Source organism: Artibeus jamaicensis, unplaced genomic scaffold (genome assembly GCF_021234435.1).
Source record: "Artibeus jamaicensis isolate MK-2021 breed Jamaican fruit bat unplaced genomic scaffold, CSHL_Jam_final contig_452, whole genome shotgun sequence".
Taxonomy (NCBI): domain Eukaryota; kingdom Metazoa; phylum Chordata; class Mammalia; order Chiroptera; family Phyllostomidae; genus Artibeus; species Artibeus jamaicensis.
In genome coordinates this window covers 15,236,109-15,262,363 of record NW_026521837.1, presented here as the reverse complement: position 1 = coordinate 15,262,363, position 26,255 = coordinate 15,236,109, and the positions used below count along the sequence as shown (strand labels likewise).

General features: G+C 36.2%; 1 protein-coding gene across 4 annotated transcripts in view; it reads right to left on the bottom strand.

The window, feature by feature from the left end:
* Window positions 1-26,255, bottom strand: part of RAP1GDS1 (Rap1 GTPase-GDP dissociation stimulator 1) — a 147,461-nt gene that overhangs the window by 26,164 nt on the left and 95,042 nt on the right. For 3 of the 4 annotated variants that reach the window (XM_037141639.2, XM_037141641.2, XM_037141642.2), the window contains 7 exons: window positions 25,769-25,897; window positions 18,299-18,424; window positions 7,673-7,816; window positions 6,614-6,745; window positions 5,371-5,505; window positions 4,256-4,381; window positions 3,328-3,467 (listed from right to left, as the gene is read on the bottom strand). In XM_037141639.2, coding sequence (XP_036997534.1) covers window positions 3,328-3,467; window positions 4,256-4,381; window positions 5,371-5,505; window positions 6,614-6,745; window positions 7,673-7,816; window positions 18,299-18,424; window positions 25,769-25,897 — 932 coding nt within the window. The remainder of the gene's footprint in view (window positions 1-3,327; window positions 3,468-4,255; window positions 4,382-5,370; window positions 5,506-6,613; window positions 6,746-7,672; window positions 7,817-18,298; window positions 18,425-25,768; window positions 25,898-26,255) is intronic. The other variant, XM_037141640.2, reaches the window with a different exon arrangement.

Below are 26,255 nucleotides of genomic sequence, written 5' to 3'. Positions count from 1 at the left end.
CAGCCAATTGACCTTTCTCTCACTTTTGCACCTGCTTCCCCTCTCTCTAAAAGTAAATAAATAAAATCTTTAAAAAAAATAATTTATCTTTAGAGGGGAAGGGCAGGAGAGAGGGAGAGAAATATCAATGTATGGTTGCTTCTCTTGTGTCCCCCACTGGGAACTGGCCTGCAACCCAGGCATGTGCCCTGAGTGGGAATCGAATCGCAATCCTCTGGTTCGCAGGCCCGCACTCAATCGACTGAGCTACACCAGCCAGGGCATAAAATCTTAAAAAAATAGATTTAATTAAATCAACGGAGTCCAAGTACTGAGTGTTTATGGTAGCTTTGTTCCTGCTCTAATTAGGTCTTTTCCTGCCAAGCTTTTTTTAGAAAGTGAGAAACTATCTTTTAAAACCTTTTCTAATTAAAAGAAAGCCTCCCGAAATACTGCTTACTCAGTGGCAGTTTGTTTGAAACTGATACAGAAATCTTAAAACTGGTAAAGATTTTTATAAAAATCACAAAGGAGCTTATTGAATAAGGAAGACTACAGAGATTCACAGATACATAAATCACACTGGAAAGGTTCCTGGACTGTCATTTCATTCTTTATTTTGTGATTTATCCTAAAAGTCCACTGTATTGTAGGATAGGGAATGAATGAAGGAAATTTGTGTATTAGAAACAAACAGCCTCCTCTTAAGTTCAAGCACAGCTTCTTTTCTGTCTCACATTTCTGCATCGGATATCTAAGTATTTCCTTTTAAAAAGCCTGCCGTCTTGGTTGCCCCATCCTGGCAATTACCTATGGCTCCACCCCACAAAAGTTACAGGTCATGCTACTAAAACAGGGAGTAGAGGCAACTCTACCTAACACACAGATACAAACACAGGGAGGCTGCCAATTGAGGAGGCAAAGAAATATGGCTCAAATGAAAGTTCAAAACTCCAGAAAAAGAACTAAATGAAATGGAGATAACCAACCTATCAGATGCAGAGTCCAAAACACGGGTGATGAGGATGCTCAGAGAACTCACTGAGTACATTCACAAAATAAAGGAGGAAATTAAGGATACACTAAGTGAAATAAAGAAAAATATATAGGGAACCAACAATGAAGGGAATGAAGCTGGGATTCAAATCAATGATTTAATACAAAAGGAAGAAATAAACATTCCAGCAGAACAGAAAGGAGAAACAAGAATTCAAAAAGATGAGGAAAGGCTTAGGAAGCTCTGGGACAACTTTAAATGTACCAATATTTGAATCATAGGGGTGCCAGAAGGAGAAGAGGAAGAGCAACAAATTGAAAACTTATTTGAAAAAATAAGGAAAGAAAACATCCCTAATCTGGTGAAGAAGTTCAGGAAGCACAGAGTATCCCAAATAAGTTGGACCCAAAGAGGACCACTCCAAGACACATTATAATTAAAATATTAAAGGTTAAAGGTAAAGCAAGAACCTTAAAAGCAGCAAGAGAAAAGGAGAAAGTTACCTGACAAAGGACTTCCCATAAGACTATCAGCTGATTTCTCAAAAGAAACCTTGCAGGCAAGAAGGGACTGGCAAGAAGTATTCAAAATGATGAAAAGCGAGGACCTACAACCAAGATTATGCTATCCAGCAAAGCTATCGTTTGGAATGGAAGGGGAGATAAAGTGCTCCCCAAAAAAGGTAAATCGAAAGGAGTTCATCATTGCCAAGCTCTTATCACATGAAATGTTAAAGGGACTTATTTAATAAAAAGAAGATCAAAACTATGAACAGTAAAATGATAACAAACTCACAACTATCAACAACTGAATCTAAAAAACAAAAGCAAACTAAGCAAACCACCAGAGCAGGAACAGAATCAGAGATATGGCGGGTTATCAGCCAGGGGGGTGGAGAGGGAGATTGGATGAAAAAATGCAGGGAATAAGAAGCATAATTGGTAGGTACAAAATAGACAGGGGGAGGTTAAGAACAGTATTAAGAAATAGAGAAGCCGAAGAACTCATATGTACAACCCATGGACATGAACTTAGGTGGGGATTGCTAGAGGGAAGGGGAGTACTGGATGGAGGGAGGGGCAAAGGGAAAAGGTGGGATAACTGTAATAGCATAATCAATAAAATATACTAAAAAAATGCCTGCTGTCTCTCCTCCCACTTCAATAAATACTTATTAAAAAGTTACTGTATGGAGCTGCTTTGCCTGATAGAGTGAGGGATAAAAAATAAATGAAGTGTTGTACTTGTGTCATATGATGAAAGAGAATACTGAAAGCTACCTGTACGGAGCAGGAACTATACACTGGACATCGTACTGGGTAGCTTACAGATATTAGCTCATTTTATCTTCACAGAAAATCTCATTAGCTAGATATTATGTTTAGTTTGTAGATGAGGAAACTGAAGCTCATATTAAGTTGTGAAATTTGTCCAAAGTCAGTGATTAAGTGGTTAAGAGGTCAAGATTCAAATGTAGGTTCTTGTACTTAATATTTGTAGTCTATGCAGAAGTTTATGTACTGAATTCATCAATGAATCTTCCCCTTCTCCCCCTGAGAGATTCCAAGTTAACCTCTAAAACATCACCCTTTCCTTGACACCAGGGTACAGTTGGTCTCTCTGCAGATGTACATGAATGAAATGGTCAAAAGGATCACCTTAGAAAAAAAGGTTATAAAAAATAAAAGGTAGACAATCTAGTCACTAAATCAGCAGCTGAACTGCTGGCCTGAGTTTTCATCATTGTGTTCCTTAAAATCCTTATTTGTTCATATACTCATTTAGTCAACAAAAACCAGCCATGTGCCAAAGACATAATATAATAAGCTGGACACTGCCATGAGAATGGATTTTGCCCAAATGTGAGTGTTGAGCATCAAATGCTAACCAGATATCATTTAATTTCTAGTAGATGGCTTCGTTAGCGCTAGCACAAAGATGTTTGACAGTGATGTTGGTAACGGTGACACTAATGGTGGTAAAAATAACAACAGCAGCCAAGAGCAGCCACCTCCGCTGACTGAATGCTTACTATGTTCCAGGTACCAACTATATACTCTGTATCCATGATCTCACTAATCATCCTCACAGCACTCTCACGTAGGTATTATTGCAGTTTTTATACATTAAGATACTTAGATGTAAAGACACTCCATCAAGTAAATAGTGAAGGTAAAATCTGAACTCATTTTGGTGTGATCCCAAAGCCCTACTCTTAACTATTATGGTACAGCACGAAATAAAAAAGCTCAATCTTCAATTTTTTTTCAGAATTTTTGATTAATTTATTTGTATATAAATATTAAAAGGCCACTAAATGTTTTTAGTGAATGGCTTCCTCTGGAACTTACTTTCGATTTACTGTGCCGTATGAGGGCAGACAGCAGTCTGTTTGACTCCCCCATCACACCAGCATGGTCTTTGGCTTCGCACCATTCCACCAAACGCTCCACTAATTTAACATTCTTTCCCAGTTGTTCAGCAGCTTCTGCTATAGGAAAGAAGGTAAACCACCAAGGAATGAGTCACCAACAGGCAATCAACTGAAATAACTGGTAAAGATGAAAGAGTATAAAAGAAAATTATATGCTTAAAAAACACAACAGAATTTTATTAAAGCAAGAACCACAAACACAGTACTTTGTATCTGATGGACTATCTGGCCTTTCCTATTAACTTGTGGACTTTTGTACAAAACACAAAAATAAGCAACTTAAAATTCTTTTATGTCAGCCTGGTAGTCTATTAGTAAGTACGTACTCTATCTATAACAAAGGATTTTTAGAAGGATTTTTAAAACAAAGGATTTTTAGAAGGTCTCTAAGGAATCCATATAGAGAAAGGTTTTTAGAATTTAGAAGTGATTAATTCCAAAGAGTGGTTTTCACTGTTTCTGTACACAGAAAATTGATTTCCCTGTTTGCAAAACAAATTTTTAAAAAATTGACTGTCACTGTATTGAAACATTACGATTTTGAAGACGTGGTAAAAATGGTATGGAATGCTAAAACAAAAACACTTAGGAACTGCTCATAAATCAGCCTAATGCTAGGATAATACACACCAATTAATAGAGGTGCTACAGTTTCCACTGAAAGTCAATTATAACAAGCACGGGAATAAATACACATGGACTCTAAAACCACTCTCTTTTTGACTTTATTTGCTGCTTATCTTTATGACTACATAGTTCTGAAAGCTAGAAACAAGTCCTTCTTCAACTAGAGGCACATCGAAACTATGAAACCAAAATGCAACTTGAGAAAGCATTTCTTTTACCTTGTGCATCTATTAACATTCTTAGTGTCCCCAGAAGTTTGAACTGAACTGGGGGCATTTCGGATTTAAGGAATTTCAAAACTGCCTCTGTGACCCCAGCTGATAACATCTTTGCTTTATTTACAACTAGAGAAAGAGGAAAAAAAGAGGAAAAAAAAAGAGGTTAAAATGCTGTTAGCATTCTTGATGATAATTATTCAATTCAATGCACAGTTATTTAGGGTCGTCTTATCTTTAAGGCCCCATGTTTTATATTTTTCTATTAAAAAATCTTGCATCCTGTTTGTCTATAAGAACATAACATATAAAATCAAACCTAACCTCAACATACTTACTTAAATAATTTGTAAAGGAAATCTGACAATGTTGCCTTCTTGTTTACGAAAAATATGATCCCTAAATTAATGTTTCTTTTTTACCTCTACTGTGATAAAACAGATGTTACAGATGTTACTAAACATCACTTGCTATATGAAACAAACTAATTTCATACAGAGTTTATGTTCAGATAGTTATACTACTTCATCTAACCAGAAATTCATTTTTAGAAAGTAGAATAAAAGAACAGTTTAAATCATCTCGTGTATAACTTCCCATGATAATGTAATTTCATGGCTCAAAAACTTTTAATCCAAAAGGACACACTGGGGCTATTTCTTAAAATCTAATCTTTATTGTATTTTTTTCCATTACAATTTAGTCCCCTTTCACCCTCCTCCCCCCAAGTATTTTTTAAAATTTTATGTCTGCTTGTAGGGAAAAAGAAACAACTTTAAAAGTAATTCTTTAGGGGATTCTGTTAACTGATGCCATTATCTTACCTAAACTGAAGGTGCTTTAAAAAGCTTAACTATAAAATATGACATAATGCTTGGGAGTTCACAGAAGGTAACAGAGTTATTTGAATGATATGGACAAAGGAAAAGACTATGCTTGCATAGTTGCAGAAAACTAATTTAACACATTATCTCTATTTACCAGTAAAAAAAAAGTTAATAATTTGAAGACTTTTTTTTTCATGGTCAGGGCAGGTCTACAAGATGTATAAAGTAACTAAATTACCAAAGCAATGGATTTTATTTCTTACGGAGTTGCCTTTCTTTCTTCGGTCTTACCTGGAATGGCCAGGTTTCTGAGGGCACTTAGTGCTGCGTGCTGCACGGTTACATTTCCATCTTCCACATGTCTGTCCAGTAAATCTGTAAGTTTCTCCACAATTCCATTGTCTACCATATGGATACAATTTCCATCTGAACAAAACAAAGCCTTTTTTCATCCTCTGTACAAATATCAATAAATATTTTGTAATACTGATACCTGACAATTATCTACACTAGTGAAAATGGAACCATAGGAAAATAGAATGAATTCTAACTCTCCCATCAGATTTATAGATATTATTTTTTAGTAAGAAGTCTTATCATAAGATTTTTAAAATAGATAAAATATTAAAAATAAAAAAACTCTCTAACCCAACCTGATAATATATCAGAAAATGAAAAAGTAGAGACCACATGCTTAAACGTCCGCTGACAGTGAAGTATGCCAGAGTGGTGCCAGTGTTAGAGACAGTACTTTACATTTTGTTTTCTCAGCTGATACTTAAATTATTTTTCAATGATAGAATTTTTGAAACATTTATAAAACAGGGAATATTAAAATGAACTGATATTTACCCCACATTTAGCTTTAACAATCATCAATATTTTTCAAGTTTTAATTCCATCATTAAGGAGTTAGTGATGGTCCCCCAAAAGAATGGAGCGAAAATGGAATGTCACCTATTATAATAACAGTTCATACTAAACACAAAAGCAGCCCCTATTCCCTACACGCGGCATTAGTTTCTAGACTAATCGTAGGAGTGCCACACTTCAGAAATACATATGGTAGTCTGGTGCTTCTGAAATATTAAGCTACATTAAATATTCTACCGTAAACCAGGGAATTAGCCACATTTAAGTTTTGTATGTATTAAAGTATGAATTAAGGCACAATAACCCTACAATGAAAACTCAGATTATTAAATCCAAAATAAAAGCACCACGCAAGAGATATATCCTCTCAGATCAGATGTTTATTAGAATAGGACTCAAGTGTATCCATCTTTGAAGTGTAAAGTACTCAAAGGACTTCATGATCATTGCTCATGATCTCTAAAGTACCAGAACTTAGCTGAATTGCCTAAAATATATACTTTGTTAGTAAAGTCACTACAAATATTTCAGATCTCTGAAAAATAATAGTAGCAGTGCACATACATACTACTTATAATTCTGAACTGTTCAGTTTTAGTACATGTAATGTCAAAGAAAAATACAGAACATCTAACTTTTAAAAATAAAACAATATGCTTACCATTTCTGGCAAAATTTGCAATTGCCAATGCTCCAGCAAGCTGTAGCTGGTGGTTATTTGATGGAATCCAGGACAGCACCCTTTGAAACACATTACCTTTTCCTCCTTCAAATAATTTTTGCATGGATTCATCTGGAGGTAAATAAAACAAACAGGTAAGAGAAAAATAATTCCAAATAACAAATCCGTATTTTAAAATGAATATCCAACTGGGAAACTATATAATACATAAGGGGAAAAGTAATGACTCTTCTTTAATAAATTTATAGTAGAGACTGGACTATAGAGACTGGACAAGAGACTTCAGAATTTTTCTAGTCTCAGTCCCAAGCAACAGCCTTGCTTTTAGTCTTTGGGTGCCATAGCTATCTCTTCTATATGACAGCTCTTTAAATATGAATGACAGTGAAGACTACTCTTTTTCAGGTTTATTATTCTAGTCCTCTCCGTATGTTTAAGATTTCAAAATTATCACATCAACAGGATTTAATGAGATAGGAAAATGAAGACATGTCTGATATAGTGTTCACAAAAGAGACAATACATTTTTAAGAATCTTCTCTGTTGCTAACCTTCCATGTGACCTTCATTTCTATGGTTCTGCTCTTGATTTAGCTGTCCTCTTAGTTTGCTTTTGTTTTAGGTGTGGTTCTTAATAACTGTGAGTTTGCTGTCCTTTCACTGCTCATCTTTTTTATCTTCTTTTTCTTAGGGAAGTCCCCTTAACATTTCATATAATAAGGGCTGGGAGAAGGTACAGAAAATAAGTAGCATAGATGGTAGGTAGAAAATAGATAGGGGGAGGGCAAGAATAGAATGGGAAATATAGAATCTAAAGAACTTGAGACACGTGGTCATAAACTAAAGGGGGGGAATGGTGGGAGAGGGGGTATGCAGGGTGGAGGGGAATGAAGGGGGGAATAGAACAACTGTAATGGCATAATCAATAAAATATATTAAAAAAATAAATAAAATAAAATATCTGTATAATCCCCACCCCACCCCCCAAAAAAAGAATCTGATGACCATGTTCTTTGGTTGGTATTCATTAGAACTTACCTCCAAGAAGTAATAAAACCATTAGATCTGAAGCAGTTTTGAGCTCAGCAATATCGTCCTCTTTGTCACTATCCACTTTCTGTTGAACAATCTCTAGTAGACATTCTACCAAGCCTGCTTCGACCAGCTGTAGTTTAATAGCATCTGAAGGATGTGAAAAAAATAAGCAAAACTTGAGATGAAGTAGGAGTTCTGGGGTAAGTAACCCATTATGAGGAGAGAAAACAAGAAAATGCATGATTTAGAAAACACACCTTTGAAGATTTAAGTTTCAAAAGGAAGTGTCTGACAGTACAGCCAAAATACAGAAAAGCTTTGTTTCATTTTTGTATTTCAAATTATGTTATATTTCACAATGCCTGGCAGCACCTAAACAAACTGATTTTCAACTCTGAAGGTAAGTAATACCATTCCGCTGTTATTCCAGTTATGCTCATATTTGAAAGTCAATACTGCCCTGGCTGGTGTAGCTCAGTGGATTGAGCACGGGCCTGCGAACCAAACAATCGCGGTTCGATTCCCAGTCAGGGCACATGCCTGGGTTGCAGACCAGTTCCTTGCAGACCAATTCCCAGCAGGGGACGCATGAAAGGCAACCATACATTGATGTTTCTCTCCCTCTCTCCTTCCCTTCCCCTCTAAAGATAAATAAATAAAATCTTTAAAAAAAAAAAAAAAGAAAGTCAATACTATAGGATATCCCAAATTGTTTAAAGTAAAACACAAATACATATTATATAAAGTTAAAATATATCCATTAATGGAATTTGCATACGAAGTTATTTAAAGGTAAAAAGCTATTAGTAAATTTTAAACTGTATCACAAGTATATTTGGACTCGTATTTGTATAAATGTTATGTTTCTAGGGCAGTTTACTTTCTAAACTTTAAAAGTCATGTTTTTAAAAATAGCTTCAGGTTTTCATTAATTTGAAACTTTCTTGGGTGATGGATACATGGTGGTTCATTATACTATATTCTCTGTACACAGGAATTGATTTTAAAATTTCCATAGTAAAAGGTGAAAGAGAAAAATAACTTTCAAGCTTTCTGGTAGGTAACCAACAATGTAAGGAATTTTAGAGACAGAATTTACATCCCAATTATATTTTGAAAAATTGCTTTCATAGCAAATTCTACTCCCATCTCAAGTCAGTTTTGTTTGTACTACCCTAATAACTTAAATATTTTTTATTACAGAACTCACTTCATTGAAGATTTTATATGCGCATCCATATCTGTCTCTTCCATCAGAGTAGATGTTATAGATAACTCATTCATCTTTGTATTTTAACCTAAACTGTCTTACCAAAAGGCTTTGGGTACACCTAATACCATTTAGAATAAATGCTGACAACTGACCTTAGAAATATATCTGCCACACAGAATTTTTAAATTTAAGTTTTATTTTTCAGTTGAATTTTATGTTAGTTATTGGTTTCTCTAAGCTATATATGCACACATCTACAGCAATAGTAGTTTTATATTGTTATTTGAGAGAAATAAAGATTTAAAAAAATATTTAAGACTTTTTCTTTCTGACAACCTTAATGTGTAAAACTTTAGATTTTTTTATAGTAGAAGCAGAAATCAAGAAAAAAAATCTCATTTGATATAGCAAAAAGAAAAGTAAAATACCTAGGAATAAACCTAACCAAGGAGGTAAAAGACCTGTATGCAGAAGACTACACAAAACTGAAGAAACAAATCAAGGAAGACACAAACAAATGGAAACATACACCGTGTTCATGGATTGGAATAATTAACACCATCAAAATGTCCATACTACCCAAAGCAATTTACAGATTCAATGCAATACCTATTAAAGTACCAATGGCATATTTCACAGACATAGAACAAACACTTAAAAAATTTGTATGGAACCATAAATGACCCCAAATAGCTGCTGCAATTTTGAGAAAGAAGAACAAAGTAGAAGGGATCACAATACCTGATATCAAACTGTATTACAAGGCCACTGTAATCAAAACAGCCTGGTACTGGCATAAAAACAGGCACATGGACCAATGGAACAGAACAGAGAGCCCAGAAATAAACCCAAGTTTCTATGGTCAATTAATATTCGACAAAGGGGGCAGTAACATAAAATGGAGTAAAGATGGCCTCTTCAACAAATGGTGTTGGGAGAACTGGACAGCTACATGCAAAAAAATGAAACTTGAGCACAAACTTACACCATACACCAAAATAAATTCAAGGTGGATAAAAGACTTAAATATAAGCCGTGACACCATTAAAGTCTTAGAGGAGAACACTGGCAAGAAAATCTCAGATATTTCATGCAGCAACATTTTTACTGATACGTCCCCTAGAGCAAGGGACATACAGAATAAACAAATGGGATCTCATCAAAATAAAAAGCTTCTGCACGGCTAAAGAAAACAGCATTAAAATGAAAAGAGAACCAACTGTATGGGAAAACATATTTGTAAATGGTACCTCAGACAAGGGTTTGATCTCCAAAATATATAAAGAACTCACACAACTCCATTCTAAGAAGACAAACAACCCAACTAAAAAATGGGCAAAGAACTTGAACAGACACTTTTCCAAGGAGGACATACAGAGGATCCAGAGACACATGAAAAGATGCTCAATATCACTAGCTATCAGAGATGCAAATTAAAACCACAATGAGATACCACTTCACACCGATTAGAATGGCCATCAGAAACAAAGCAACAAACAAGTGTTGGAGAGGTTGTGGGGAAAAGGGGACCCTAGTTCACTGTTGGTGGGATTGTAGAGTGCTGCAACCACTATGGAAAACAGTATGGAATTTTCTCAGAACTAAAAATGGAAATGCCTTTTGACCAGGCAATTCCACTGCCAGGATTATACCCTAAGAATCCTGAAACACCAATCTAAAAGCACCTATGCACCCCAATGTTCACAGCAGCACAACTTACAATAGCCAAGTGCTGAAGCAACCTAGGTGCCCATCAGTAAATGACTGGATCAAAAAACTTGGGTACATTTACACAATGGAATTCTATGCAGCAGAAAGAAAGGAGCAGCTCCTACCCTTTGTGACAGCATGGATGGAACTGGAAAGCATTATACTAAGCGAAATAAGCCAGGTGGTGAAAGACAAATACCATATGATCTCACCTTTAACAGGAACCTAAAAAACAAAAGACACATGGACAAAAACTACGGGGGGTGGAAATGGGAGGGAGGCAGAAAGGGCTGTGTAGGTGGGCTGGGATGGGAGTAAAAGATAGAAAACTGTTCTTGAACAATAATTAAAATTAAAAAATGAAAAAAATTAAGATAAAAAAATTAGATTTTTTAAAACCACAAGAACCACTGATCTTTAGAATATTATCTCAGAAAACATACAATATTCAACCTGGAATATTTTTTAAAAGGTACATTTGCACTGTGCCATGCTGAAAGTAGGGCGTTTCCTTGGTTACAGAATACTAGGATGTAGAAATGTGCAGTGACTAGAATGGAAAGCCATTATAAAAAGCCTAAAAAATACTAAGAAACCTTGAATTATACAAAATACTAATTGAAATGTTGGAATCACTTTCTTTGGCATATAAGGAAAACCAAAGATATTCTAGAAATAAGTTCTCAAAGGTATTATTCAATATACCTCACAATGATAAAAGGGAAGTGCAGGAGGTAGAGGAGAAACAAATAAGAAATAAAAACACTGGTATTTTGAAACATTGCAGGGCTGGTTACAGGTAACTCTCAGGCATAAAAATGGACTGGAGGTTACAGTAAAAATTTCATTTGGCCAAACTACCAAAGGAGATGAAAAAACAAATTCTTCCCTTAAGAATAGGATCTAAGGCATTTAGAAAACTAAAAATGTGTTAGGTTTAAAGTTTCAGATCTCTCCTCTCATGGGTTTGATTGTAATCACACATATGTAGATGTGGGAGACTTAAATAGCCTTGATTAGGAGGATTAGCAAGGAATTCTGCTGCAGCAGACAGCCAGCACACATCTATCATCATCATCCCGCCCAAGGACATCTATCTTTATCACTGCCTTTTACATATACATGTATGTATGGATCCATACATATACATGTGTCATATGTATGTCTTTAAAAATGTTTTCTTAGTAAAAAAAATCCCACAAATGCAGAAACTACATAAAATATGCACTTAGTTTTTAAATTTTTCTTAAAATTTTTTTACTGTTCAATTACAGTTGTACGTATTTTTCTCACATTACTCTCCCCTTCCCTACCTACCCCTCACCTCCCACATCCAACTCCGACCCCCCCCATTGTCTTTGTCCATGGGTCCCTCATACATGCTCCTTGACTTGACCTTTGCCCTTCTTTGCCTTATTACCCCCTCATCTCTCCCTTCTGGTCCCTATTAGTTTGTTGTTTCCATGTCTCTGGTTCTATTTTGCTTGTTTGTTTTGTTGATTAGGTTCCACTTACAAGTGAGATCATGTGGTATTTGTGTTCCACCACCTGGCTTATTTTGCTTAGCATAATGCTCTCTGGTTCCATCCACGCTGTGGTGAAGGGTAGGAGTTCCCTCTTTCTTTCTGCTGAGTAGTATTCCATTGTGTAAATGTACCACTGTTTTTTGATCCACTCATTTACTGATGGGCACTTAGGCTGTTTCCAGAATTTGGCAATTGTAAACAATGCTGCTAAAACATGCACTTAATTATTAATAAGCAAAATAATTATGTAACTACCACCTAAATAAAAAAAATCATGGCCAAAAACCCAGGAAGCCCCTGTGCGCATTCCCTTTTCTTATAACAAATCCTTCCTTCCAGCTCTCTCAAATCACTTTCCTGACTTTTATGGTAGTAACATCCACACTTTGTTTCACCAAATATCACTTCTAAAAACTACAATTTAATTTTACCTTGTTTTGAACTTTATATAAATGGAATCTTACAATATACATTTTTTAGTGTTGGTTTTTCCTTTTCACATGTTTAAAAGATTCATCTCCACTATTGGTTTTAGATAGCTTTATTTCTTTTCTTAATTATATATTTTCCATTGTATAAATTGCCATGATCTATTTATTCTACTCTTGATGAATATAATTCATCAAGAATTGTAACAATTCATCTTGACTTGTAACAATTTTTTCATCATTTATAAATACTGCTGCCGTGAACATTCCTGTAACGGTTCCCAGTGCACCTATTTCTGAGTACCTGTGTACTCCTAAGAGTGGAATCACTAGATCATAAGAAACGCATAGCTCCAACTCAGTAGACACTGTTTTCTAAAGTGCACCAATTTACACCCACCAGCACTTGAGTTTCCACTGCTGCACACCTTCATCAACACTTGCTATTATCAGACCTTCTAATGGGTATACAGTATTTTATTTTGCATTCCCTATTAATGAGTTAAGCATATTTTTATGTTTTATTAGCCATTTGGATTTTATCTTTTGTCAAGACTTTTCCACATTTTTCCCCCTGAGATTTCTACATTTTTCCTAATGATTTGTGGAAGTTTTTACATATTGTACATATAAACTTTCTGTTGTATGTGTTGTAGATATCTTCTCTCACTCACTGTGTTCCTTTCTCCTCTTAATGGTTTCTTGAGAAATGGTAGGTTTTACTGCTAAAATAACCAAATTGATCACTCTTTCCATTTCATGTTAAAAGCTTTTTGTGACGTAAAAAAATTTTCCATATTCCAAGGCCATGATGACAGCTTCCTACCTTTAGCTTCCTACCTTATCTTTTAAGATAAGTTTTCAGGTTTTAACTTTCACATTTAGGTCAATAATCTACTTGAAATTAATTTTTAAAATATAATATGAAAGGGAATATATATGTCTCTCCAACTGTATTGTTTTCATATTCTCAGTACTGTTTATTGAAACTGTCCCTTCTATACTGTTTTACAGTGACTTCTTTTTTAACCCCTAAAATAAACATCTATTGATGTATCTATTTATTTCTGGGCTATCCTACTGGTCTTCTTGTCCATTCTTATACCAATACCACACTGTTCTTTTCTTTGTTTGTTTTTATTTTATTGATTATGCCGTTACAGTTGATCTATTCCCCCCTTCATTCCCCTCCACCCTGCACCCCCCGCCCCACCATTCCCCCCATTTAGTTTATGACCATGTGTCTCAAGTTCTTTAGATTCTATATCTCCCCTACTATTCTTACCCTCCCCCCTATATATTTTTTATCTACTGTCTATGCTACTTATTCTCTGTACCTTCTCCCCCCTTCTCCTCCTCCCACTCCCCTGTTGCTAACCCTCCATGAGATCTTCATTTCTATGTTTCCGCTCCTGATCTAGCTGTCCTTTTAGTTTGCTTTTGTTTTAGGTGTGGTTCTTAATAACACTGAGTTTGCTGTCCTTTAACTGTTCCTATTTTGTATTTTCTTTTTCTTAGATAAGTCCCTTTAACATTTCATACAATAAGGGCTTGGTGATGATGAACTCCTTCAATTTGATCTTATCTGAGAAGCACTTTATCTGTCCTTCCATTCTAAATGAAAGTTTTGCTGGATAGAGTAATCTTGGTTGTAGGTCTTTGGATTTCATGACTTGGAATACTTCTTTCCAGCCCCTTCTTGTCTGTAAGGTCTCTTTTGAGAAATCAGCTGACAGTCTGATGGGAACTCCTTTGTAGGTGACTGTCCCCTTATCTCTTGCTGCTTCTAGAATTCTCTCCTTCATTTTAATGTTGGCTAATGTAATTATGATGTGCCTTGGTGTGTCTCTTCTTGGGTCCAACTTTGGGACTCTCTGAGCTTCCTGGATTTCCTGGAAGTCTACTGCCTTTGCCAGATTGGGAAAGTTCTCCTTTATTATTTGTTCAAATAAGTTTTCCACTGGTGGCTGTTCCTTTCCCCCTTTTGGTACCCCTATAATTTGGATGTTGGAGTGTTTAAAGATGTCCTGGAGGTTCCTGAGTCTCTCCTCATCTTTTTGAATTCTTGTTTCTTCATATTTTCCTGTTTGGTCATTTTTTTCTTCCTTCTGGTTCACTCCCTTGATTTGAGTCCCAGTTTCCTTTTTATCACGATTAGTTTCCTATGCAATTCCCTTCATTTCAATTAGTTTAGTCTTCATATGTTCCTCTAATTTGTGACTAAAATCAACCAGTTCTGTGAGCATCCTGATCACCAGTGTTTTGAACTATGCATCTGAAAGTTTTGCTATTTCTTCATTGCTTAGATTTATGAGCTCTGGGGCTTTGAGATCTTCTTGAGCCATTTTTGGTCTGTTTGTGCCCATTAAGTATGAGAAGTGGAGCCTTAGATGTTCACCAGGGCAGGGCCACCAGGTTGCTGGGTTGTGATGTTGTATGTGGGGGCAGGGTCAGAGCGGGGAAATGGCGCCCCCCCTCTGCTGCCTCTCACCGCTGGGGCCTGTTTGGTCCCATCTCACCGCCCACTCCCTCGTTGGTCTATCTGCGCACAATCAGTCAACACGCTGCCCCGCGCCCTCGCTGGGTCTACCGGTCGCTCACTGGGTCGCTCCCTGGGTCCCTTACTGGGTCCACCCATTGCAACCCCACGCCTCGGATCCGCGTGCCTGAGTCCGTCTGACCGAGTTTTCCTGTGCAACCCCACTCTGCCAGCTGTTGGCTCCGCCCCTCTTACCGGTCAGGCTGAAGAATTTGTTGTTATCAGACTTCGAAAAGTTTAATTTTTCTGTGTTTTGACTGTGTTTTCTGTTGCTAATATTTTGTTGTCTCTAAACTTGGTTGTGTGAGAAAGCACAGCATCTCCACCCATGCCTCCATCTTGGCGGAAGTCCTCCAGTACCACACTGTTCTTTAATTACTATAGTTTTATCAGACAGGAAAGTTTAATTATTGTTATACAGTAAGACAGTTCTGCTACCTTGCTATCTTTCACAGTATCTTATTTATTTCTGGTCCTTTGGTTAGAACTTCATTGAGTCTACAGATCAAGATGGGGAGGTATAACATCTTTACAGCATTGAAGTTTCCAATCTATGCATTTTCAAACTCTTTTTTCCTTGTATATAGTAATACAGTGTTTTGATTTTTTGTTTTGGCTAGCAATCTAACTAATTCTGATTAAAAAAATTGATCCATATATTCTTTTGGATTTTGGACATAATCATGTAATTTACAAGTATTTTTATTTATTCTTTCCAATCTTTTTTCTTTCTTACTCTATTCCACTAGATAGTTCCTACAATGATAAACAGAAGTAGGGATGATCCTTTTAATTCTCAACCTCAAATAAAATGCTTTTTGTTTCACCATTATGATGTTTTCTGTAGGCCTCTAGTATATGCACTTTTCATTTTCTTCCAGGGCTGATTTGCAAGGAGTTTTTAAAAATCATGAATGCAGCCCTGGCTGGGGTGGCTCAGTGGGTTGGGCATCATCTGGCAAAACCAAATGTCATGGGTCAGGTCACCAGTTGGGGTGTGTGTGAAGGGCACATTGCTGTTTCTCTCCCTCTCTTTCTTCATCCCTTTCCCTCTCTCTAAAAATCAGTAAGCCTGTCTTCATCTGAAGATAAAAAGTCATGAATGCATAGTTACTTATATTAAATGCTTTTCTGAATCTGAGATTGCATAATTTGTCCCCTTAACTTTTAAAAAAGATTTTATTTATTTTTAGAGAGAGGGGAAGGGAAGGAGAAAAAGGGAGAGAAACATCAATGTGTTGTTGCCTCTTGCACACCCCGCACTGGGGACCTGGCCTGCAACCCAGGAATGTACCCTGACTTGGAATCGAGCCAGCAACCCTCCCATTTGAATGAGTATAGGTGATTTTCTCAGTTTTTCATCTGAGAATAATTTTATTTTGCTTCAGTTTTGAAGGGTGTTTTACTGGGTTTAGAATTTGAGAGTGGCATTGTTTTCTTTAAGTGCATAAAAGATATTTCACTGTCATCTGGCTTTCATTGTTGTTTAGAAGTTAGCTGTGGGTTGAACACTTGCCCCTTTTAAGATAAACTAATTTTTTTCCTGGCTTTTTAAAGACATTTGTCATTGTTTTTCTACAATTTCAATATGATGTATCTGGATGGAAATTTCTTTTTATCTTGTTTTACATTTGGCTCTTGAATCTGGTATCTTTCATAATTCCTAGTAAATACCAAAATTTCTTTAAATTTATCCTGTTATACACCTTCCCCCACCTTTTTGGGGACTCCAGAAAATGTGTCTGAGAGCTGTTCATTTTATCCTTTGTAACTCTTATTCTATTTTATGTATATTGGTTCTTTTCTTTCTGGATTTCCTTTCAATCTTTTAGTTCACTGGTTATCTAATTCAACTATGTTTAATTCATAATGGATGAGTTTAACTGTCATTAAACTCATCCACCATATTCCTAATTTTGGTTGTATTTTTCAATACAAGAATTTCCAATTGTTTCTTTTTCAAATCTGCCAAGTCATGTTTTATAAATAATTTTCACTTTCCTTCTAAATTCTTCAAGCTTGCTTTTAACTCTTTGAAAATAAGTCTAACTGTTTTGAGTCAATATCTAATAATTCAGTATCTGCAGATTTGCTGCTGTTGCCTGTTCTTAGTGTTGGTTCTTTCTTAGAATGCCTTGTTTCCTCATGTGTCTGGTCCTCTCTGATTATGTACTAGACACTGTCTTTAAAAAATTATTTATGTGGAATAATTTATTTACTCTGGTTCATTCTTATTCTTAGGGTATGTCCCTTAAAATTTTTATTCCCCAAGCAAAGGAGTAGTTTACCAAGCCACACAGGCTTGGAACTCTAACTTTTATCCCCTTTGCTCTACAAGAGTACATAACTGGAGTTCAGCCGCTCAGCTACCTTTTTCCAGATTGCCATAAGAATGTGTAAACTACAGAACCATCTTTACCAACATTTTAAAGTCAAAGAAACTTGGACAGTAGCCTTGGCATATATATATATATATATATATATATGATGGGGAACTCCCCATAAAAACTGGAATTATCTTCTGGAGGGTGAGACCCTTGTAGTATAGGAACCCATCTGTACTGGCTGGGGCTGTTGTGAATTTTTTGTTGAAGAGGCTGTGCATTTTTTTTTGAAGGCTGTGTTCAGCTTCAGTGAATTTTTTTTGAAGATTCTTTCAATGCCTTTTCCCATTTATGATGGGTGGTTTATGAGCATGCTCGCCCACACGGCATTGAGTGTTCAGCAGTTTTTGACCAAAACCAGTATGTACCCCATACCCTATCCTCCTTATCCACTGGATCTCACCCCGAACAACTTTTTTTGTTTACCCAATGAAAGGAGTTCTCAAAGAAAATATTTTGCTGATGTGGAAAAGGCGAAACAAAAAAACGGCAGAAGCACTGAAAGACATCATTTTGATGAGTTCAAAAATTATTTTGAGCAGTGGAAAAAAGTCTTGATAGGTGTATTGCATCAGAGGGTATGAGTACCTTGAAGGACTGAAGTTTAAATATATAAGAATAAACACACAATTTTTAATAAATAAATTCCAGTTTTATTGGGTTCCCCCTTGTAGTTATGAAGTAGATAATGTAGCTAAAGTTGGAGATATCCAAAATAAAACTTGTATCGTTAACAGAACAATCAAATAGCTGGCAATTAAGGAATGTTAGAAAAAATGGAAAAGGCCTACATAATAAAAAAAATCAAGAGATGCATTTATATTCTCACCGTTTTCTGCTAATGGAGCAAGAACTTCAAAAATCATTTCCCGCTTATCATGTTCTATTTGTTTCTTAAAGAGCTTTACCAACTCTTCAGCAATGTTTGTACTGGCAAATTGTTCTTTACTAGACTCTGTAAGGAAAGAAAAAGAGAAAAATTTAGGGTAGGCAAACCAAATTAAACACAGAGATTGTTTCCTATTACTTTCAATACTTTATCATTATATACCATTATTGATAAATATAAACACTCTTCATATATAGGATCAAACCCATTTTTTGATGTTCCTGTAAAGGAAAAATGTCCAAGCCTTTACAGAAAATGTTCTAACCCATTTATATTCAAGGCTGTAAAAATTTTCAGTACCATTACATACAAGTAACCACAGCAACAATAAAATTACTAAGTTTTAAATTCAGTTTCAAAGATTTTAGTCAAAGAAGAAAAATTACTCCAAATAGACATAACTTTATGTGTTGAATTAAAGGTGACTTATCTTTGCATTTTTAAAGGAATGCCCTTATGCACTGATCCTGACCTGCCTAATAATAAAGACCAATTCTTCACATGTACTTGGGGTCTCATTCATTCCTGCCTCTTCTGCATCCCTAACCTCCCCTCCTCACTCTAGAGCCTCACCATCAGCATTTAAATATGCATTAATATTTCTCCCAGAAAAAGCAATGTGAAAAAAAAACAGCTTTCCTCTATTCCACTTTTCCTCAAATATCATCCAATCTCTGTTCACATTCAGAAAGTTTCTTAAAACAAAAAATATTTTATTTATTTTTAGACAGGGAAAGGCAGGGACAGAGAGGGAAATAAACATCAGTGTGTGGTTGCCCCTCACACGCACCCCACTGGGGACCCGGACCCAACCCAGGCATGTGCCCTGACTGGGAATTGACCTGGCGACCCTTTCATTTGCAGGCCAATGCTCAATCCACTGAACCACACCAGCCAGGGCCAGAAACAAATTTCTTGATAGTACTGTTTACATAAACTCTCTCCATTTTCTTAACTCAAATGCATTACTAAATTCACTTCCAACTAGTTTTGACCCACATCTACTCTCTGTAGTTTCCTTTGTTCCTCCTTTTCCAAATTCCAGTTCCTTGGGACTTGATCTTTGCTTTCTTACCTTTTTGGTCTTTAACCCTAGGCAATCTAATTCTATTCCACTGTATCAAAACGGTAGTTACATAATCATATCTCGAGCCCTCTTCTGGACCCCACGCTACTTACTTACCAGGCCATTTCATATCTCCATTTAAATATCTCTTGCATTCAAACTCCATGTCTAAAATGGACTTTTTAAAAAAATGTATTTTTTGATTATGCTATTACAGTTGTTCTATTCCCCCTTTTTTATCCCCCTCTGCCCTGCACACCCCCTCCCACCCGTATTCCCCCCCTTTGGTTCATGTCCGTGAGTCATACATGTAAGTTCTTTGGCTTCTACATTTCCTATACTATAATTAACTTCCCCCTGTCTGTTTTCTATCTACCGTTTATGGTACTTATTCTCTGTATGGTTTTCCCCCTCTCCTCCTCTCACTCTCTTGTTGCTAACCTTCTATGTGATCTCCATTTCTGTGGTTCTGTTCCTGTTCTAGTTGTTTGCTTAGTTTGTTTTTGTTTTAGGTGTGGTTACTAATAATTGTGAGTTTGCTGTCATTTTACTATTTATGTTTTTTATCTCTTTTTCTTAGATAAGTCCCTTTAACATTTCATAAAATAAGGGCTTGGTGATGAAGAACTCCTTTAACTTGACCTTATCTGAGAAGCTCTTTATCTGCCCTTCCATTCTAAATGAAAGCTTTGCTGTATAGAGCAATCTTGGATGTAGGTCCTTGCCTTTCATGACTTGGAATACTTCTTTCCAGCCCCTTCTTGCCTGCAAGGTCTCTCTTGAGAAATCAGCTGAGAGTCTGATGGGAAGACCTTTGTAGGTAACTGTCTCCTTATCTCTTTTTGCTTCTAGAATTCTCTCTTTCATTTTAATCTTGGCTAATATAATTATGATGTGCCTTGGTGTGTTCCTCCTTGGGTCCAACTTCTTTGGGACTCTCTGAGCTTCCTGTACCTCCTGGGAGTCTATTTCCTGTGCCAGATTGGAGAAGTTATTTTTCATTATCGTTTCAAATAAGTTTTCAATTTGTTGCTCTTCTTCTCCTCCTCCTCCTTCTGGAACTCCTATGATTTGGATGGTGGAACATTTAAAGATGTCCTGGAGGTTCCTCAGCTTCTCATGTTTTTGAATTCTTGTTTTTTCATTCTGCTCTGGCTGAATGTTCCTTCCTTTCTTCTATTCCACACCATTGATCTGAGTGCTGGTTTCCTTCATCTCTGTCGGTCCCCTGTACCTTTTCCTTCATTTCACTTAGCACAGCCTTCATTTTTTCATCTAATTTGTGACTATACTCAATCAATTCTGTGAGCATTGTGATGACCAGTGTTTTGAACTGTGCATCTGAAAGGTTGGCTATCTCTTTATCACTTAGTTGTATTTTTTCTGGAGCTTTGATCTGTTTATTCATTTAGGCCATTTTTTTTGTCTTGGTGCACCTGTTATAGTAAGGGGCGGAGCCTTAGGTGTCCACCAGGGTGGGGTAACCCACATTGCTGCGTTGTGACACTGTATGTGGCGGAGAGATCTGAGAGGGAACAATGCCACCTGCTCTGCTCTCTGCCAGTTTTCAGTCACTTCCCCCACTACCCACAAGCATTGGGAGCTTCTGGTGCTGATCCCCAGGTGGGTGGGTTTGTGTACTCCTGGGACCCTGTGGGTCTCTCCAATGAACTCTCCTCTGAGGCTGGGAGTTTCTCCCACTGCTGCCTCAACCCTCACAGGTGTTTTCAGTCAGAGGCTTTATTTCCCTGCTGGAATCCTGGGTTTCGAGGTCTGTCTCACTCCCCAGTTTATCTCCCGGTTTATCTGCACCTGAATGTGGAACTGACCTGTCCACCAGCCGCCAACTCACCCACCGGTCCGCCAGCCACTGCCTTTGCCTCAAGTCTTCTCTGCCTGGCTGCCTGTCTCTGCCCTGTTTCTTCTTGAACTCCTTGGTTGTCGGACTTCCATACGGTTTGACTTTCTGTGAGTTCTGGTTGTTTTTTGTTTTTAAATTTGTTGTTGTCCTTCTTTTGGTTGTGCGAGGAGGCACAGTGTGTCTACCTATGCTTCCATCTTGGCCGGAAATCCTAAGATGGACTTTTGACATTACACCTTGCTTTCTGTTCTTCCTCCAGACTTTCTTAACTGGTAAATGAATGCTCTATCCATCTATGTAAGTAGAAACCTGGTAGTCACCGCTTGGCTGTTCTCAGTCAACCCCACATTTGCAGATTACCAAGCTCTACTAATGTGTCTCCAAAATACAACCAGAATCCATTTTCATTTTCTCCAATTCTCTGCTCAAATTTCTTTTGCTGCATCAGATATCCTATTAATTCATATAGATGGTTCTCTCAAAGAATTCTGAAGAAAATCTAGACTGACTGCTCTCCTCTTAGGAGTACAGCTGACATTCTGGAGTTTTCTCTTACTCACTATTTTGATGGATGCTTTCTTTTCCTTTCTGTATTACTCAGTTATGTACGCCCTTCCACCTTCACTTGTTTTGATTTGGTGATGGAATCCTCCAGCAGCTTCCTGAGAAAGCTACTACATAGTGAGTAGAGGAAGTAAACATTCTGAAATCCTGACTGTCAGAAAGTGGTCTTTTCCACTTAGAGTCTATGCCTCTAATTTAAATTAGTCCCTCACCTCATTACATAAATTTCCACAATAGCATTTACCATAATTTATAGAGATATGCTTATTTAAAATTCATTTAAAAATTTCATCTCATTGACTAAATTATATGTATGCTCCTTGAGGGCAGGAGCAGTGTACATTATTTTATCTACAACAAACACAGTGTACAGTATAGTGTCTAATACAGAGCACGTGTTCAGAAGAAACTTACTGATTACATGAATGTGTAACTGAGTGAAGAATTAATAGAAGTTACATTGTCAAAACAAAATAAAAATATTGCAAATTCAACTTTAAAAGATAAAGAAGAAACAGAAATATGCTCCTAATATGCAGGCCATTTGCCAGCACAAGGAAACAGTGTACTATGATTAATACAGATGGTAAAGAACAAAATCTGTATTTATCTTACAGATGGATACAGAGAAAAGACAGCATAAAGTATGATTTGGACATTTTATTTTCATTAAATGCCACGTATCCTTAAGAAACCTTTAGCCAGAAACCTTATTTTCTAAGGGCTAATTTTTATAAAAATTATACATGAGTTTCAACAGTAGTCAGCCCTAATACATGCATTACCAGCAGAATGCAGTCCTTCTTCCCCATTTCTCCTCCCTGAGAAATGAGCACATAAGGCTCTTTTAGCTACTTCTCTGGTATGCACCCCCACATCTTTAAGTAACATTTGTACTGCCATGTTCTGACTTTCTTCTACAAAAGATGAAGCATTAGCTTTTTTTTTAAATTTCTACCGTATCCCTCTATATTCTCAATGTAATGATACTGTAATTTTGGTTATGTCAATTATTGGTGTTTTATTAATATAGTCTTCCATTTTCCCTGGATTTACTGTTATCTCATTTGCTAAGTTTTCTATGACTTACCACTAATTAACATCCAAACTCCCTATCAGTTACCTAATCATCTCTTATTACGCTCATTCACCTAAGGCATCTGATCAGTTTCATCTCCTATGAGAATTCCTCCGACTCTGACTCCAGCAGCCTTCTGATGTGCTCCAATCCGGACTGGTTGCTCTTTGAAAATAGACTATTTGGGGCTCTCATGTCACCATACTACCAGGAATTTCTGTTTTCTTGTTGAATATCCTGTTTCCAGATTCCTATGTTGTCTGCCTTCTTAATTTAAATCTCTTGTTCTGATGTAATACATTTTGCAGTGGTTTCCAAAGGGAAAGCATTAAGTATATCAATTTTCCGAGATGTTCATGTTTGACAATGTCTTTATTGTAACTCCATTTTCTCCTGGCTGCCAGTGTTGTTTAAGACATTTGATGGGTATTGATTCACAATCTTTTGTATGCAACACTTGTGAGATTTTCTCTTTGTTCCTATTATTCTAAAATTTCACATTGATATGCCATGGTCTGGGTCTATTTTCACACATTAGGCTAGACATTTGACAGACCCTTCCAATCTACAAAATTAGGTACTTTAGTTCTAAGATAACATCATAGAATACTATACTCATACTACCAGAAATGTGACATGAACTTGATAAGACTTGTGTCAATAAAAATAATGCTATGTGGCTTGTTAACTCATGAGCAAGTATTTGCCCACTGAAAAGAAAAGTATTTTGGAGCATATATGTTCTATGTTGGCGCTGGTGTATAACTAGCTATTACTCGGGCATAACATATTCATGATGATATAAACTCTAAAAAGAAAGAGTATTTCTCTTTTACCTTTTTTCCTCTAAATGGGCTAAGGGCAGTAACATCTGGGAACAGAGTATGAAACTAGGTTGAACTATATTAGATACATATCCATTTTTTTAATATAGATCAGAGAGATGAGGTTGAATTGAAGTGTCTATGCAATCTCCCAAACAAATTCTGATATCTTTACAGATAACTCATATTAAATGTTGTTTATATTTCTGTTACAAAGATATGACATTACCAGAGATTATAACATAATTTCTGTTTTATTTTTACAACCTACAACAAACACAATCTCTTACATTCCATTTAGTGGAAACTACTAATGTGAACAGTAAATAAATGTTCTTTCATTTTTAGTCTTACTTAAATGATGGAAATACCAAAAGAGTAGGAAAAAGAAAAAAAGCAGAGGAGAGAAGAAACATTCACAGATGCCAACAGGTGATCCACTGAAAAACAATGACTTTTAGAAATTAACTGTGATAATGTGGATTCTCTTAAATTAACGTCAATGCAAAAGTAAAGTACAGAAATCAAGATTTTAACATGTAGTATGACATGATCTTTTAGTTAGAAAATCCAAATTTAAGAGTTCTGGTGTTTCGGTTTATGTATAAAATGGGGATAATTAATAGCATAAATTAATTTTTTGTTGTAGCTATTACATTTAGCTTTGACAAAACATCATTTGGTTTGATTATTCCCATAATAAACAATTTGTTATGAATACAGGTGTTGTACAGAAGATTCATACCAAGAGTTTTAACTTTCTGTCAAGAATCCTAGGGGGAGAGAAGAAAGGGTACTTACTCTAAATGGTAGACAGAAAACTAAAACAGAAAAGAGATGCGGGTGGCTGGGTTCATTAGTCTTCTTCTGTTATGGACTATTTTTACCTGCCTTTTGCATTTCAAGGATTTCTCATAAATCTTTCTAATGCTTTAAAAATATATTCTTATGAAGAAGTCTCCTAATGCCCTGGCTGGGTGGCTCCCATACATCAAAAGGTTGTGGGTTTGATTCCCCAGTCAGGGTGCATATGGGTGGCAACCAGTTGATGTTTCTCTCTCACATTTAAGTTTCTCTCCCTCCCTTGCTCTCCAAAAATGAATAAACACATCTTCTGGTGAGTTAGAAAAAAAGTCTCCTATCACTTAGGGATTTCTGGAAAAAGAAGAGGAAGAACCACAGTCTGCTAGATTCCTTTTCACCTGACAATGTAATAAATTATGAAGTCCTTTATTTTTGCCCTAGGAATACAATTACTTGATTTTTAAGACCACCCCCATGTAAAAGTACTAAAGTCAAGGGGAGATCATTTCAAATGTTAAAGTGTATTAAATAATACACAAATGTACAATTTAAACTTCAGTACATAATTAGCAAAGCCAAGTAGCTCTCAATTGTTTAAAGGCTTTATTTATTTATTTATTTATAGAGAGAGGAGAAGGGAGGGAGAGAGGGCGAGAAACATCGCTGTGAGAGAGGAACATCAGTGGGTGGCCTCTTGTGCCCAAGCCGACTGCAGATGGAGCCCACAGTGCAGGCACGTGCCCTGACCAGGAATTAAACCCGGACCCTTTGTTTTGCGGGATGATTGCCCAACAAACAGCCACACCAATCATGGCTGTAGCTCTCGATTTAAAATAATACATTAATAAGATGTAACTGGATCTACAGTTTTATACGTTGAGGCAAATATTTACAATCCTTCAAAAAGTAAACTAATATAATCAAAATGGATTTTTATACTGTTTTTTTTAAAGATTTTATTTATTTATCTTTAGAGGGAAAAAGAAGGAGAGAAATATCAATGTACAGTTGCCTCTCATGCGTCCCCTGCTGGGAACTGGCCTGCAACCCAAGCATGTGCCCTGACTGGGAATCAAACCCCAATCGTGTGGTTCACTGGCCCGCGCTCAGTCCACTGAGCTACACCAGCCAGTGCTTCTATATTGTTAATATATTAAAAAATTTAAATACATTAATAAGTTAATTGCTTCAGTGGTTCATGTGTAAGACTTACCAAGTTCTGCTAAATTGCCAAATGCAACCAGACACATTTCTGTAAGAGCTGCATTTTGGCAATGGATGCCAAGTAATTTCACTAAGGTAGGAATAACACCCATATTGATAAGCTGAGCTTGAAGGGAATCTGCAAAAACAAAGAAAAAATAGTGCTTATGTATCAACTAGATATTAGTAAGAAGGAAAACACCTCTTATTCTCTCTATTGCAAACTCAACATTATTTCAATTACGGCAAAGCAACATTATGCCCATTCATATTAGTCTTGAAAATTTTTAAGACACTAGTTCAGAAGAATTGAGTCTTGAATCTTTTCAACAATTACAAAAATTTATAAATAAAATTAATTCAAATATTATGTCAAATATCAGTTGTTTTTTTTTTTATTTTAAAGATAGTGTCTTATACCTTTACAGAGCAGGCTTCAAAGATGTATAAATTATTAAACAGTACCACTGATTTTTAAATGAAAAGGTTAGAAAAAG